We start from the raw sequence: 15189 nt of genomic DNA on the forward strand, positions 1-15189 counted from the left end.
CTCAAAACTCAGTGGGGTTTTCTTCTTCCTCTTTTTAGAAGAGAATGGGTTTGAAAGAACAGAGTTAAATAAATTCAAAATGAAATTATAGCATATTCTTTAGATCAAGCCCTGAATCTGTGCTTTCAAAACTGAACTGCTTCGGATGTTCTGCTTGTGTTTATGCTTGTATACATGGTAATAGTGGCAGTATTTATAAGCAGAGAAGTGTCTCTTCAAAAAAATGAAGATTCTGGTTTGTAAAGTGGCAAATTAAAACAAAACAAAGCAAAAAAAGCAAAAAAAGCAAAAAAAAAAAGCAAAGCTCTGCCATATCTTGGATTCATGGATACATTAAAATTGAACACAAGCAATAAAGTGTTGAATACAGTACTCCATGTTCACTATGTAGGATTAAAAATAAAAGGGAGTTAAGAAAAGTTATCATAACCCAAAACATCTCCTTCCAATTTGTAGTATAAACGCAAAGATAGGATAAAGTAATGCCAAACTGCCTCTCATTTCCAATGATTTATTACTTGGCTGGAAAACTCTGGTCTGCTTCAGGCTGAAGTTTGATATTTATGGTCACTGTCTGAAGCCAATTTAAAACTGAATTATGAATTTGAAATATTTTTTCTTCTTTTCAAAAGTATAAGCTAAGAGTTATGACCCCTTATAATCCTTTTTCAGCCCGAAAATCCCCAAATGACCATATTTTATTAAAAAAGAAATTTACAGTTGGCCAGCGTTTAATACAGATCCTAAATTCTGGGTGTGGGATTGCCAAATGCCCTGAAGTTGGGCACTGCATTTCCTACAACGGTCAAATGTAGCAGAAAATGTGGAATTATCCAGAACTAACAAATTAATGTAGGATTTCATAAAATCTGTGTTTTTCTTTCCCTCTTATATGGGAGAGTGTACATGCAGACACAAACACACACACACATGCAGACCCTCCTCACATTCGTCTCAAGTACAAAATCAATATAAATGACTTTCTCTCTTCACTAAAACAAAACCCTCTAATTCTGTGCAAAGAAAAGAATCTTAGATTTTCAGTAAGGGAAATGGATTTTTCATTCGTTCTATCAATTGCTTGAGTTTATTTGGGGGAGAAAATATTCCCTTTCTGACTCATTAAATATTCCCTTGGAGAGCCCTCTTTTGCAGCTCAACCCCAAAAAGCAGCATCTGATCTTTGTGTAGGCTGAAGAGCACAATTTAAAGCTCGGTATCCAGGCAGAACCTGCAGGTCTCTTTTGAAAGATGATTTCCTAATGGCACATTTACAAGTAGGGCAGGTGTTTGGGTATTTTCAGCACAAGGGTCTGAGCACGGATTCCACTACGAACAGTGCTACGAACCTGTCAGTAACCAGCTGAGGACAGGGCAATGCCTGGGACAACTGAGAAGGCACAGCTACCAGGAGCCACAGATAGGCTTTAGTAAGGGATTCCTGGCTGTGCTTTGCTGGGCAAAGTGAGCAGATATGAGTCTGAGTGACTCCTGTCAGAGGAGGGCTGGGGCACCCACTGCAGTGGGTGCTCAGCCGCTTCCCTAAGCAGCACACTATTTTCCTACCATAAATGTACACGCTCTATTTTGAGGCAAGATGAGGGTTAGGCACACTCAGAAGCTGGTTTAAACTTCAGTGGGATGAACAGCTGCTGTGGCACAGACTGCTGGAATTTGAGAAAGGGCTGTTGGGGGGGTGATGCTGACTCTGCTGAAGCAGAGAGGGACCGGCTGTTGGAGGGGTGCATACACTGTCCTGTGCCAGCACAGCCACACATCCCACCCCAGCTGCTGCCTCCAGGGAGAGGGGACATTAGCACTGCACCAGAAAAGGGACTGTCCCCTTTAGCAGCAGCTATTATCCTCACTGTCCCTGCACAGCAGCAAGTCCAAATCTGGCTTCTGGAACAGTGAGTGTTCCAGAAGTGGCCTGTCCATGTCAGCGAATGCTGATGGCACCCACAGCAGAGCCACACAGCCCCGTCTCTCCAAGTCCCCAGCACCACAGACAACAGGATGCAGGTGCTATCACATTTCTAGGGGATGATCCTCATGTGGGCAGGTATGACAGAAAGGGTGGCAAAAAAGCCACAGGAAAATAAATTACTTGCTACTGTAATCAGTTGGTGTCAGCATAAAATAATGCAAAGCTATTTGCATCCTAGTCTTTCCCTATTACATTCGTGCTGTTTAAAATAAGGATTTAATATCCACCCTAATGAAAAACTTAGCGATGCCTAAGGGAGAGATGATCTTTGCCATGGCCCTTGTGCAATACAAGCTGACATAGAAATAAAGCTGCAAAACAAGAGGCAGCAGGCCACAGCTGAATTTATGAACGTATACGTTGCTGTGAAGTCTGTGCCAGTCTTGGCTTGGCCACCTGGATTTTCGTATGCTTTCTGCAGAATATTGTTTCCTATATTTCCTTATTTTATCAGTCTTGAAATCTTTTTGTCTTGCCAAAACTGGGGAATAAATTCTGCCTTTATTTAAACCCTTGCCCTATTTAACATACCTAATGAGTAAAAACCTGTTTATCAGCCAGGAGATCCTTTCCACATGGCATTTCCTCAAATCACATGGAATCCTGGCTAAAACTGAGGCCTGATGAGTGCTATGGCTCCTTAAATCCATGTTTCATTTTCTGCCTAAATTTTGCTCCAAACTCTCATCTTTCTTTTAAGCTCCCTGCAGTTGTGGATGCAAACTTGTTTTTGTGAGCCCTGCATGCAGCAGCGGGTCTGCAGAGCTTGAAATAATTGCTCCCAAGTCAGGAGCTGAAGGAGAGTTTCCTTCCAACTTCCCACCCAGCTCCAGGTAATAAATGATGGAGAAGGTGGATCCTGGCCCCAGGCTGCTGTCGGGAGCACAAAAGACAGCTGGTTATGGGGGGCTGCAAGTTCTTCCTGTCCTACTATACACAGGGAAGAATAATTGCTTTTGGAGGGGGCTGCAAGTCCTGTGGCTTCCCTGCAGTGCACAAAAATGGACTAAATGAGAGATATCTCTGCAGACACTGGAAGAAAGCATTTTAGAGGGTCTGATCTGCTAAGTATTCATGTTAGCAAGGGCTGAGGGGAAGCACCTTATGTGGACTCTGACCCGCAGCACAATCAGTCTGTCTTACTAGTTCTATTAAAATATTGCAATTAAAATTAATTCAGGACTGCAGGACACCAAGAGCCATACACTTACCTTACATAAAAGAGGAGTATGATTTTTTTTTATGATAAAACCCTCCTCTGTTCTGTTCAGCTGCATTTAGTTCTGGGATACTTCCATTATATTTAAGTATTCAGCATTTTGGAAGGCTGGTATACAGAAACAAGGAGGTTTTATGATTTGCTTAGTAATCTATCAGGTTATGGTCAATTTAAGGACACAGTGAGAACAAAGATATCTTAGAAAAAGACATATTTGTATTTCCATAAATTTTATCTTGTTTCAAATCTCAGAATCCCTATTAGAGGGATCCCAAGCCAAGTATTTGGATGAAACAACAACAACAAAAAAATCAATATTTGCAATTTCAGATATTTGCTTTGGTAAATTAAAAGTTTATAGCAATATCACACTTGGACGGAAGGAGGAAGCTTTGCCTCCTTCCTCATCTTTTTTTAAAGATAATTAACAGAATTATCCCAAAATCCTGAACAATCTGTACTGACTTTTAAAATCTTAAATATCAGATCATTTACTTGAAAGTAAAGCACTGTTTAAGGTCCATAAGGACCATTCTTAAGGTAAATTTTGTGGCTGCACTAAAACTGTGTAAGGTGGTAGTAGCCATCACTGATGTGGTCTCTGCAGGTGATGATGGGACCTGGAGCCAGACCTCAGGTGTCCCCACAGGTCCTCACTGTCCCTTATGGCCAGCACCTCCAGGGGCTCCAGAGGGGACCTCCTCCCACAGGGAAACCAGCCCCCTCCTCTCAGTGAGAAGGTAACACAGGGATGCAAAAAGGATTGAAGAGGGTGTGAGAAAACAATGGGAGCAAGCGATGGGGCAAATAAGATACAATATCTTCTATTGCATCAAGTGCTCACTCTGACACATTCGAGTGCCCTGTAAAATGAAATGATGTTTCACCTGCAAATGCTTTTCATATGAAATTATGCCACTGAAATCAGTGCTTTTTATTAATTAACAAGGAAGGTCTGTGTGTGGATTTTTGGTTTGTCATCTGAGTGGCCTGAAATACCTTCTTAAAACTCCTTGCATTCTTTACAAAAATGTAGTTTAAGCTAAACAGTACAACTATGTGAAACCCTTAAATATTTTATTTACACACACCAAATCTATTCTCTAGTCATCTTGTCCTTGTTTTCTATTAATTCTCAAAGTTCTAAAAAATTCCCAACAACCAAAAATGCCCAAGGCTTCTTCACAGAAAAGCTGAGGGAAATCTGGTGGAAAGTTGATGGTATAATTAAGTTTAGAAGAAGTAAAAAAATAATAATAATAGAGAAATGTGAACTTTCAAAAGATGATGAACTCTCATTGTGTGAAATAACATGGCTCTGTTTGAATGAGCCCCTGTTTAGGAGTGGAGATAGCGTTATTCTATTTCAGGCACTCTGAGTAGGCGAGCAAATTTTCCCCGTTGGAAAAAAAAAAATCTAATAAAATCCAAAGGACAGCCATGAAGTTCTCTAGATTACCATGGAGATAACATTTGCTTTGTTTGTCACATGTGTCATCATTACCTCCTCTAGTTCATTATTTCTATAAGTGATTTTTATCTGTATTTCTCTCAGACCCAGTAAGTCTGAAGGACTTCTGCGCTGCAAGCACAGCGTTAGTGCCACTTTCACTCACTCAGCCATCCCAGGACAACAGTTTTGATCGGACCTACATGGGAGAAATGAGACACCACAATTCACAAACACACCATTTATTCTTGTGTCACTTACTATAACTACTGTCTTCCTCTTTTGTTCCATCAATTGTTCCATCTGCTTGCAATTGCAAGTGGTATCCTTGCCTGCTGTATAGCTTTGTTACTATACCTTTAAGCTGAGGCTCTGTAAAAGAACAATAGTGAGATTAATGTGGGAAATCCTGATGTGCTGTTCCAAACAAACAGGATGTTAAAAACGAATCTTCAGGTTTCTTCTCAAGGCTGAGATAGGAAAAAGACCCAAAACAAAGGCAGAGAAACCGGCTTTGCAACACTTTTCATTCAGGCTGAGATCAAATTTATGTCTATGAAATCAATTGCCAAAATGATTAAATACCACTTTCAACTGCAATGTAAATAGCACAGTAAAATCTACTTCCAGTGAATACAGATTCCAACAGTGTCCTGCTTGGCCTCAGGAGCACAGCCCTATCTCATTTAAGATTAGAAACGAGCTGGCAAAGAATGTATTCTGTCTTTTAAAAAAGGTGTGAGTTCTTAAATGGAGAGGAAAAAGAAGACTTTATGATAGCACTAATATAAGCCATAGAGACAGTTGAGAGCCTAAATATATAGCAGCAAACGTTTAGCACAGGAACTGCTGCAGCTCTAATAAACAAACCCCATCCCTTGCTGCTCCAAAGAGTATAGAGCCTCCAAAGCGATAAACTACTCAATGAACATATGGAAAATGGAGAGGGAAATCCTGAAATCCAGCAATGTGTGGAGCTGCAAAATAAATATTACCATAAGGGCTGAGGTAATTACCTCCTCAGCTAGAAGAAGAAAGATCAAAACAACACAGAGTTTGGATAGATTTCTTTTTTTCATAACCATCATCAGATTCACAGTCAGAGAGTGAGATATCTCACAGGGTTTCATATCATTCCAGACCAAAAAGTATACAGCAGCAGGGCATACAGTATGCTGTCAAGTGTGTCATTTAAGATACCCAGGCAATGCATCAGGAGTAATTACAAAGAAAGGTCTATGTCCACTGAATCCCAATGACATCTGCATTGTAGTCGTTTCACACAATTACGTTTGTCAGGAGCTGATGCATCCCTGCAACTCGCTCCACAACATCTTACTTTATTCAGAGATAAACACCCTGTGAAGATATGTTGTGTCATTTCCACCAGTCTGGAAAGTGTGTCTGGATAGGACTCCTTATGTTTGTGCTCAAAGACATTAGGGACTCTGCTACTCTACTTCATTTTAGTAGGGGTTGAAGGCAAAAGCTTACAACAGTTTGCATAAGCATATTAGTTCTTGTTAGTAACCTTTAATGAGTGTACTGATGGATGCACAACTCATATCTACCAACTTTTCTGAAAACAAATTATTCCAACCCTCACTTTGGCTTTTTAGTCACAATCCATCCCAAAGCTGTTTGCAAACCGTGAGCAAGGCAGCTCTTCCGCGGCTGCTGAGCAAGGTGGACAGGTGGAGCAGTTAATGGCATTGATGCTCCAGCACAGCAAAGCAACAGCAACATTACCAGAGGGTTTTGCTCCTCCCACATACAAAACAACCCACTCAGATTAGAGACTGTGTCTTTGTGCCTGATCTTTTGCACCTGTGACACAGAGAACATTGTGTCCGCAGGGCAGCTGCAGGTATGGGATTCCTAGAAAGGAACAGGGTGCTGAAGCAGAACTCTGGAAGGGGCCAGTGAAAGCAAAAAGCTTCATCTGCAATCAGGAGATAAAGCACAGCACGGACATTCTGAGGAGGACAATAAAAACAGATCCCTAAGACCACTAAGTTATTTAACGTACAACTGGAGGAGATGCATGTGTGGGAACTTCCCTGCTGGCATCTCCCCCACAGATAAACGACATGTGCATGCATATGTGTATGTGTAACACAGAGACAGACTCCCAAATTACCAATACATGGGTGCACACAGGTGTGCAAGTGAGACAGACAGCAACAGTGTGTGTTACCCGTATAAACCAGATGAGCATGACTGGGGAAGGGACTGGCATGGCGTACTGTCAGACAATACAAGCCACAACTGGCAATACCTGCACATTGATTTTACCAGCTCTGAGACACCTGTCCCCCCTTTCCCCGCACTTGACACACACCCCAGTTTCCATTAAATTAAACAAACCAACCCCCCAAAGATATACCCCTTGCCAACCTGGTCGCCTTCTTCGCCTTTTCTTGGAGCCAAAGAGTTTGACCCTGGAAAACACATTCAACTTGTTCTTGTCGCAGCTTCCCTTGCTCTTGCTGGGGCTGTTGACACACTTACAGGCATTGGACTTCTCCCGCTCCCTGGCTTGTCTCTTCTGGCGGATCAGGGAGCTGGCGATGGCTGCAGCCATGGCCGCCACCGCCCCGGCACCACCGGCGGGTCAGGCACGCGGGGTTTGCTGGCCGGCCACGCGTGCCACAGCCAGCATGCTGCTCGGCCCGTCCCCAAGGCTGGGGACGCTGCCGGGCACCTTGGCCAACGCCACCCACCGCCAGTCGGCTTGGGAGCCCAGGAGGTACCGGCGGGATGCTCACACCAGAGCCCCAGGTCGGGGTGCAACAGTTTAGCTCAAGCGTTTTTGTCCGCTGAGATCTTCCCCTTTTTTTGACTTTCTGATGTTTTTTTTATTCCTCCCAACTTCTAGCAGAGGAAAGTTTGCAGGCAGAGGTGAGCGTTTCTACGGAGATCACGCAGATCACTTGTAAGACATCCCTCCGAGCTTCTCCAGACGCACTATTTGCACGCAGACATGGCACATCCACTTGGTGCAAGATCATTGCATCTCTCCTAGCCCCAATTTCTCCAGTTAACTTTTCTCCCCACCCATCCCCTCCCCATTCAAATCCCAGCAGACACCTGTTAGACTCCAGCAGGGGCTGTCCAGTTGCCGGGGGGTTTCTGGATCCTTTTTCCTCTTCTCCCGTAAGAAGAGATCCGGAGCAAGTGGTGGTGGAGACACTGGGGTGAGGTGCGGATGCCCGGCCCCTTGGCCGCCGGCTGCTGAACGCCTCGGGAAGCCTCTTCGCCTTCGCTCCTCACAGGTGCCGCCGCCAGCGCAGATTCCCCTCCACGGGCACGTTCGGCTTTTGCATCGCAACACTTCCCACCAGACGGTAAACAGGCAGCGCTCCTCTGATGCCTGGGCGCCGGCAGCCCAGCGCCGGGACTGCAGCAGCAGGAACAGCAGCAGGAGCAGCAGCAGCAGAATCCCTCCGGCAGCGATGCGGGCACCGCGCACACCCCACGAGCCGTGCGCTGGGTACAGAAATGAGGCGACGCAGCAAGCCCCTTATCACCACCCTCCCCTCCTCCTCCTCCTCCTCTCCCTCCTCCTCCTCCTCTCCCAGGCGAGGCAGCGAGCGGGAGCCCTGCCCGGCGGCGCTGCGTGCGGAGCTGCGGAGGGGCCGGGGAGGAGGGGGCTCGGGCCGGGCAGCAGGGGCGCCCCAGCCGCCCCCCGGCCGGACCCGCGGGCCGTGGGTACCTGCTTTGGACGGAGCCGCCTCCTGGGGAGGCGCAGACACCCAAACAGACGTGACTGCGATGAGCAAATAGGTGGCTCCTGGGCTTCGGCAGAGGAGGGAGGATACCTGGCTCAGAGCAGGATGGGGTTCGGGGGGACCAGGCAGGTGGCCTCCATCCACAGCTCTCCCCTGCCTTTGCCTTATCCTTACAGGATGGACCTTCTGATCCACTGATTTATTGGATCTCTTGCCACTCCTTTCCCTCACCTGCTCTCAGCTCCAGTTTTGTAGCAGACTAGAAAATCTTCAGAGAGAGCAATTTCCTTGTCATTGCCACATTCTCCTTCTTCCCTTTGTCCCCCACGGTGCCTCTGTGTTCCCCGAGGCCAGGCTCTCATGTCAGATGGTTTTATTCACCTCCAGATAAGTGTAAGCCAGATATGGTGGTACCAGGGCAGGGAAAAGCAGCAGTGCCAAGATGCCTGGTCAGAGCCTGGCACTGCACTGTGGTTAATGCTCTGCACAGTGCACACTGAACCCTGCCCACATCCATGCCCCAGGACAGAGGAATCAGAGGTCCTGGAGGTCCCTTTGCAACCCACCTCCTGCTCTTCAGCATGCTTTCAACAGCTGGAGCTAAATCAAAGCCAATTCAGGCTGGAAACAAAACAGAAATCTGCAGCCCTAAAGGCAAACAACTATTGAAAGAATTTATCCCGAGGCTGAGGGGGTTTGCAGCCACTTGCAGGCACTGAGACAGGATGGCATGTCCCTGTGGACTGGTTCCTTGCAGAGCTGAGCTCAGTGGGGACTGCAGTGGCAACAGGCTTTGGTTATCCAAGCCTGAGACCTACATCCTGTTTGCCCTGGGCCAGCTCTCCTGGGGCTACCGAGACAGCATCGATGCAGATGGGTTGGTGTGACAGCACCAGGTTCCTGATGTGCTTTCAAACTCAGCCAGGCTTCTTAGGATACCTGCCCCTTCTTCCTCCTACATGTTCCCTTGGCAAAGGCAGGTCCTCTCTTCCCTCTCTGGGGTCACACACTCTGATCCCAGGCAAGTGCAGCAGAAACCATGCTGCCCAACATTTTCACTTCAGAGAGGTCAGTTCAAAAGAAGTACCTCTTGCTGTACCTCTGCAAACATTACAGTCCTTCTTTCCACTAGAAACAGCTCACAACAGGTCCAAATCTCTTTCTTCCAACTGGGAATTCCTGCCCCAATAAAACACGTTGTATGTCCTGGTCCTAATAACAGAAATGCCCACACTGTACAAGTTTTAAAATGATGTCTGACTGCAAGTACAATGTTTGCCATCACAGCCTGAGACCTCGACAGCTGACATGGTGTATTGAATTGGGCAGCCCCATACTCCTACCCACAATACCTCTTTTCTGCAGGAAGTGTGTGAGTACATGTACACCGACGTGTTCATGTATATATACACACACCTTTGTTTATGAGGCAGTTCATGGCATGCACATATACATATTAAATACTCCTAATTTCTTACTTGAGTTTAACAGTAGGGTAAAAATAGCTGTAATTCACAAGTTCCACCACTATCCTCATCTGCCAGTCCACATAAGACATGTGAAATCCAATTCAGGAGACAGCCAGTTGGATATTATTAGCAATAACTCATCCTACTCAATTCACCGGTAACGTACTATGAATTTTGCCATCTTTCCACTTCCAATACAGTCATGAGTGAGACTTGTTTTTCCTGAGACTCACCGATTACTTCATAAATATTCCCAGTTTGGAAAGCAGCGTTTGATCTTCAGATCAAAGTGAAGCTGCCTTATTGTGATCTGTCCTATAGGTCACATTTCATTTTCACAATGACTAACCAGAACTCAGAATTAGGCTAACCTTGAAAATCCTGGGGAAAAGCAGTATATAAAAGCACTATTTAGGATATCTTTCTGCCAGCATTCCCGCCTGTATGCTTAACATCCATAATGAAAATTCATTTGCACAAATGTTCCTTGACAGATAACTAAAGAGAGGAATAAAAATAGCATATATGCATAATCAGATTTAAGTTTCAAAAAACAGTCCTCCAGTTTTTTTTGCATGATCAACCTCTCCAACTATCGGTACTCCTACAAACATGTCTTCATTTACTATAAATGGCACATGAAAATGAAGATCTTGTTGGGAAAACGTTTTTGGTACAGGACAAGTCTTTGGACTACTTCAGTGTTCCAGACATAAAGATCTCAAGGAACAGCTTCATTTTCTTTGAAAAGCAAGAGCTGTTCACTCCCCACCGTGCTAAAAAGGTAAAATAAAATAACATTCCAAGTGACTTTTTGAACATAGAAGACAACCCTACTCCTTGAACACACATTCCCTTCCTTTGTTTATGACAATTGTAATGGGGCACATTTAAAGCTAAAGGGTAAATTGCCAGTCTCATTTCAGTCAAAAATTAAACACCTCTTAAGAAGTCAGTATGGGGCAGACTTGTACAGTTACTGTCAGAGACAGTGCTGTGATCTCCCTGGAGCTGAGATCTGACCCAGAAGCAATTCCACTGTTTTGAAGTAGACCAAGATCTCATCCACTTTTGATTTACAATTTTTCCTCCCAGATATCTGTTGCCTTTGCTTATGATTATTTCCACGATTCTGATCATTAAAACATACTTGAACCTTTAGGAGTTGCCTGGATTGGGCAAAAGTAAAGTCTGCAATTTGGTACCCAAACCAGGACTGGTCCTTTGACTAATACATGGTTTTCAACCAACATGGTTTTCAACCAACACAAAGCGTGCTTCCAAACTCCTGCATAGAAAGGCATCAAACCCCTGCCATTGGCCCAAACTGCAAGCAGTGGTGGCTCTTTCACTAAATTAGAGGAAAGTGCAAACATTGTGGGCTTTGCTCCATCCTCCTTGAACCATTTTGTGCTGTGACAGCAGACCACTGCTGTTTGCCATGAGTTTGAATCTATCCTGGGTGCAAAATATTTATGTCAGGTCTTATCTACACAGCTGCACAAAACAAACGCTGCACAAAAATCGAGACCAGATGAAAAATCCCAAGCCAGCTCCAGAGCTCAGTGTCGTGAAACAAGCTGCAAGTATTGACAAACCCCAGAGGCTGTGCAGCATGTCCATAGCCCACTGCAGCCTGCGAGCAGAGAGACTCTTTTCCCCCACTGGTGATGCTATTTCGGCACATGAATGTCAGCAGATGTGATCAGGCTGGAGAAGGGAACGAACGGGTGGAGGAGAGACAGCACTTGCCATCTGCCTGTTCAAGTGCACTGGTGATGGGCATGAGCCCAACATGTGACTCACTGAGGGACCCGAGCTCCTCCGTGCCCTGTTAGAAGCATTAATGATTCTCAGGACATGTTGCCATAAAGTAGGGACTTATTTCCAGCACCTTGGGTCAAAATATCCTATCCTCAGACTAAACAGCATATTCAATTGTTTCCTCTTCCCCTATAAACAAATAGGAAAAGATTTATAGTAGGTCCTATTTAAACACACAGTTGCTGGGCAAAACAAATGCTGTATGAAAATCAAGGCCAGAAGAAAAAAATCACAAGCAAGCTCCAAACCTCACTCAGTCCAGCATAAGCTTCAAACCACTCCTCTACAGTTACAAATTTGAAGCTGCTTTGGTGTGACAAAATAAATTCAGCCTGGTATGGGGTGTCAGGAGTCCCTCCCGAGGCTCCTTTGTTCTTGCTGGGGTAGCACACTGCTGCTGTTACAGAACAAGCAGAAAAAAAAAGAATCTTAAGGACTCAAACCTATGGACTATTTTTACTGCCTACATTCTCCAAAAGTAGAGAATTATTTTCTGAAAAGCGCCACCAGAACCTCTTCTCTCTTTTCAGGATGAGATAAACAAGACTTCCTCCAGTCAGGGATGACACAGCAGCACTGAGGGCCCCAGTGATTTTTTGCTCTTCTAAGTAAACAAAATTACTATTCACCAGGAAGCAGAGCTGTTCAGACCCAAGTCCCGCATCACTTAACTCCTCCGTGAAATATCCCATGGAAATGACTCAGCCTTTCCTCTGCAGCCAGCTCCAGGCTGGACACAAGCGCTGCAGAACGCTGAGTGCCTGGGTGCTCTTTGCCTGAGGGATGAGCATGGGCTGCTGGCCAGTTCACTACCCCTGAGAGCCCAGTTTTCCCTTAGATGTGGGTCAAATAAGAGTCAGCTAGAGGTTTATTTCTGAGTGCAAGGTGGAAAAAGGTATTAGTGGAAGAGCTGAGCCTTCAAGCAGCTCCAGACCAAGAGCTCAAATTTGAGGATATTTTAGTAACAGACCAACTGGCCTACCTTAAAATTAACCTTAATAGTAAAGAATGGCTACGATGACCAGCTGCAAAGTGAAGTATTTTTATGTTGAGAGCATAAGGGTACTTGTAAATAGCAACATGGATGTTCCTATGTGTGTCTGTGCCATGGTACTTTGCAGAAATGCACTGAACAGCCCTGCTCAGAAACATGAAAAAAAATCAAAATAATTTGCTGTGACACCAGTGCAGACATGCCACCTGGACTCATTTTGCTTAAAAGCTCACTTCTTCTTCAAGGGATTAATTGGCTGATTGATTTCTGTCTTTTCAGGATACAGAATCATGAATCCCAACACCAGAAGACACACCAGTACAACTTCTGCACAGGACTGGATGTGCCAAAACTGGCCCCCATCCAGCAAAGCAGAGAAGCACATCCCTGACTTCAACATGAGTCATCTCACTAGGACTACTAAGATATTTAAAAAATAATTATGCGGCTCATGCATTACAAAAGGTTTTCACATTCTAATCCCATTCTCTTATCTACACAAGATTGCTAGGACAAGGTCCTCTGACTCTGACAAGAATTTGGGTCTTTTCCTCATGACTTACATGACCTGCTAAATGCTCAGGATGGCCATGACACCACATATCAAGAACACCAGTTTCCTCTCAGATTCTCAGAGAAAACACTAATAGAAAAATCCTGTTTCTTCCCCTTTCTGCCTGTGAATTCCAATTCCTTTACAGCACTGTCTCAGTCAAAACTTGATTTGATCTGACCTGGTAGTGCAGCCATTTTTGGAAAAGGAGGGCATTGTTTGAAGGTAGAAAAATGGAAATATTTTTGCCTAGGTTAATCCATATTCAGCCATCCCAAAATGTCAACCACAAAAGATCGTCTATCTGGTGCATAAAAGATCAGTGCCAATCAGCTGGGAAAGGTCACAGAACAAACAGAAGAGATCAGCTCCCACAGCTCTGTGGGCTCCCAAATTGGGAACATGTTATTCTGGTGTCTTGGGGGGCCCAGTCTGAGGCAGGAACTTGCAGCAGTGACCAACAGACTTCTCTGCCCACCACAAAGCCGTAGCAAACTATACTCCCACATCAGTATGCACAGAAGTATCTGTTCATTCACCTCTCAGCATGATGACTCTTGGAAACATCAATGTAAATGACAGCTTATCATCCCTGAAATATTTACATCTCAGCATGGGACACACAAGAAGTGTGGGCTATATGCCACTGTCAAACTTAACATAAGGCCACTTTACACATGACAAAACACTGTAAATAGCCTTTCACAGAGCCAAGGCAAGTTGCCTAGAAATTGCCACATTACTCAAATAAGATCTTTCCCCACCTTTTTATGGTTCTGATGGTTCAACCTTGTCAACAGCTTGATGAAAACAGACTCACTGGGTCTCCAGTGAGTTGGAGCCTCTGAGAGTTCTCTCTCCCTCCCACTGCATCCAAGCATTTTGACCAGCTTCTCACAGTCATGGTCTCTGCTTTGCTCAGAAGCCAACTTCTGTCCCACTGCTTGACTTGACATAACTACAGAGCCCATTCCCCTGTGATCATGTGATGGATGCCAAGCTTGCTGTTTTCTGTTGCTGTGTTAATGATGTAAGACTCATCTGTTCTCTAATAATGAAACCAAATTACGTGGGCTAGGGTCAGAAGAGCCTGGCAATGGTTTTCTGTTACTTTTACCTGACTGCCAAGATCATGACGCCACATTTACACAGACAAATGAGAATGGGAGCAGAGCTGGTCACAAATGAAAGGGACTTTGAGGAACAAGTGCCACGTCCTGGATGGAAGCAGAGCTCTGTAGGAACTGGAGTTAGACCCTGTACTGGGTCACTGATGATTCTGTAAATGTGGAAGTGGAGCCTTGTTCACTCGCTGTCATGGAACTGGTACCAGTTTATCAGAACAAAATGCTGGTCTCAGTTTCTGTAACCAGAAGGAAGGAATATCCTTGAGGATTAGGAAAAGAGCCATGAGCCTGAACTTCCATTCTGTCTCAGTTCACCAAGTAATACACATGGTATGAACGTATACATGACAAGACCTAAGATCAGTGATGCAAAAATTAGGTTTATCTAAGTTCATCTGACCAAATATCTGGACTGTACAACAAAGAAAGAGCAGAGAAAGGCACCTCCTGGTGGCAATTCATTCCCATACAAAAACCCCACCACTATTTTCACAGCTACATGTAGGAAAACACTACCTCTGCTTTACTGAACTACTGCTGAAGGGTGATTCAGACTGTAATCTACGTGATGAATTTTTATGACACATAACATTTACCACCATCAAAACTAAATAATTACTTAATAAAGGTCCATGTAGCTCAGTGTCTTGCTTCTGGCAGTGCTCAGTAATACATGTTAACATAAAACCAGCCCGAGTAGTTGCACAGTTGCACTTCCCACACACACACCTTCCAGCAACTGGCCTCATGACAACTCCAGGCCTAGCAGGAGCTGCTGCTGGCAAGAGCAGAGTAAAGGTGATGCCTAGAAATCACAAGGGGATTTAGAGATGAA

General features: G+C 44.7%; 1 protein-coding gene across 7 annotated transcripts in view; it reads right to left on the reverse strand.

Annotated features, from left to right (window-relative positions):
* FGF13 (fibroblast growth factor 13) overlaps positions 1–15189 on the reverse strand; it is a 248921-nt gene that overhangs the window by 54184 nt on the left and 179548 nt on the right. For 6 of the 7 annotated variants that reach the window (XM_017817344.1, XM_017817320.1, XM_017817362.1 and 3 more), the window contains one exon: positions 4918–5028. In XM_017817344.1, the coding sequence (XP_017672833.1) occupies positions 4918–5028 (111 nt within the window). Of the gene's footprint in view, positions 1–4917; positions 5029–7053; positions 7719–15189 lie in introns of those variants that run through there. The other variant, XM_017817328.1, reaches the window with a different exon arrangement.

This window comes from Lepidothrix coronata, unplaced genomic scaffold, assembly GCF_001604755.1.
Source record: "Lepidothrix coronata isolate B3197 unplaced genomic scaffold, Lepidothrix_coronata-1.0 Scaffold2, whole genome shotgun sequence".
Lineage (NCBI taxonomy): Eukaryota > Metazoa > Chordata > Aves > Passeriformes > Pipridae > Lepidothrix > Lepidothrix coronata.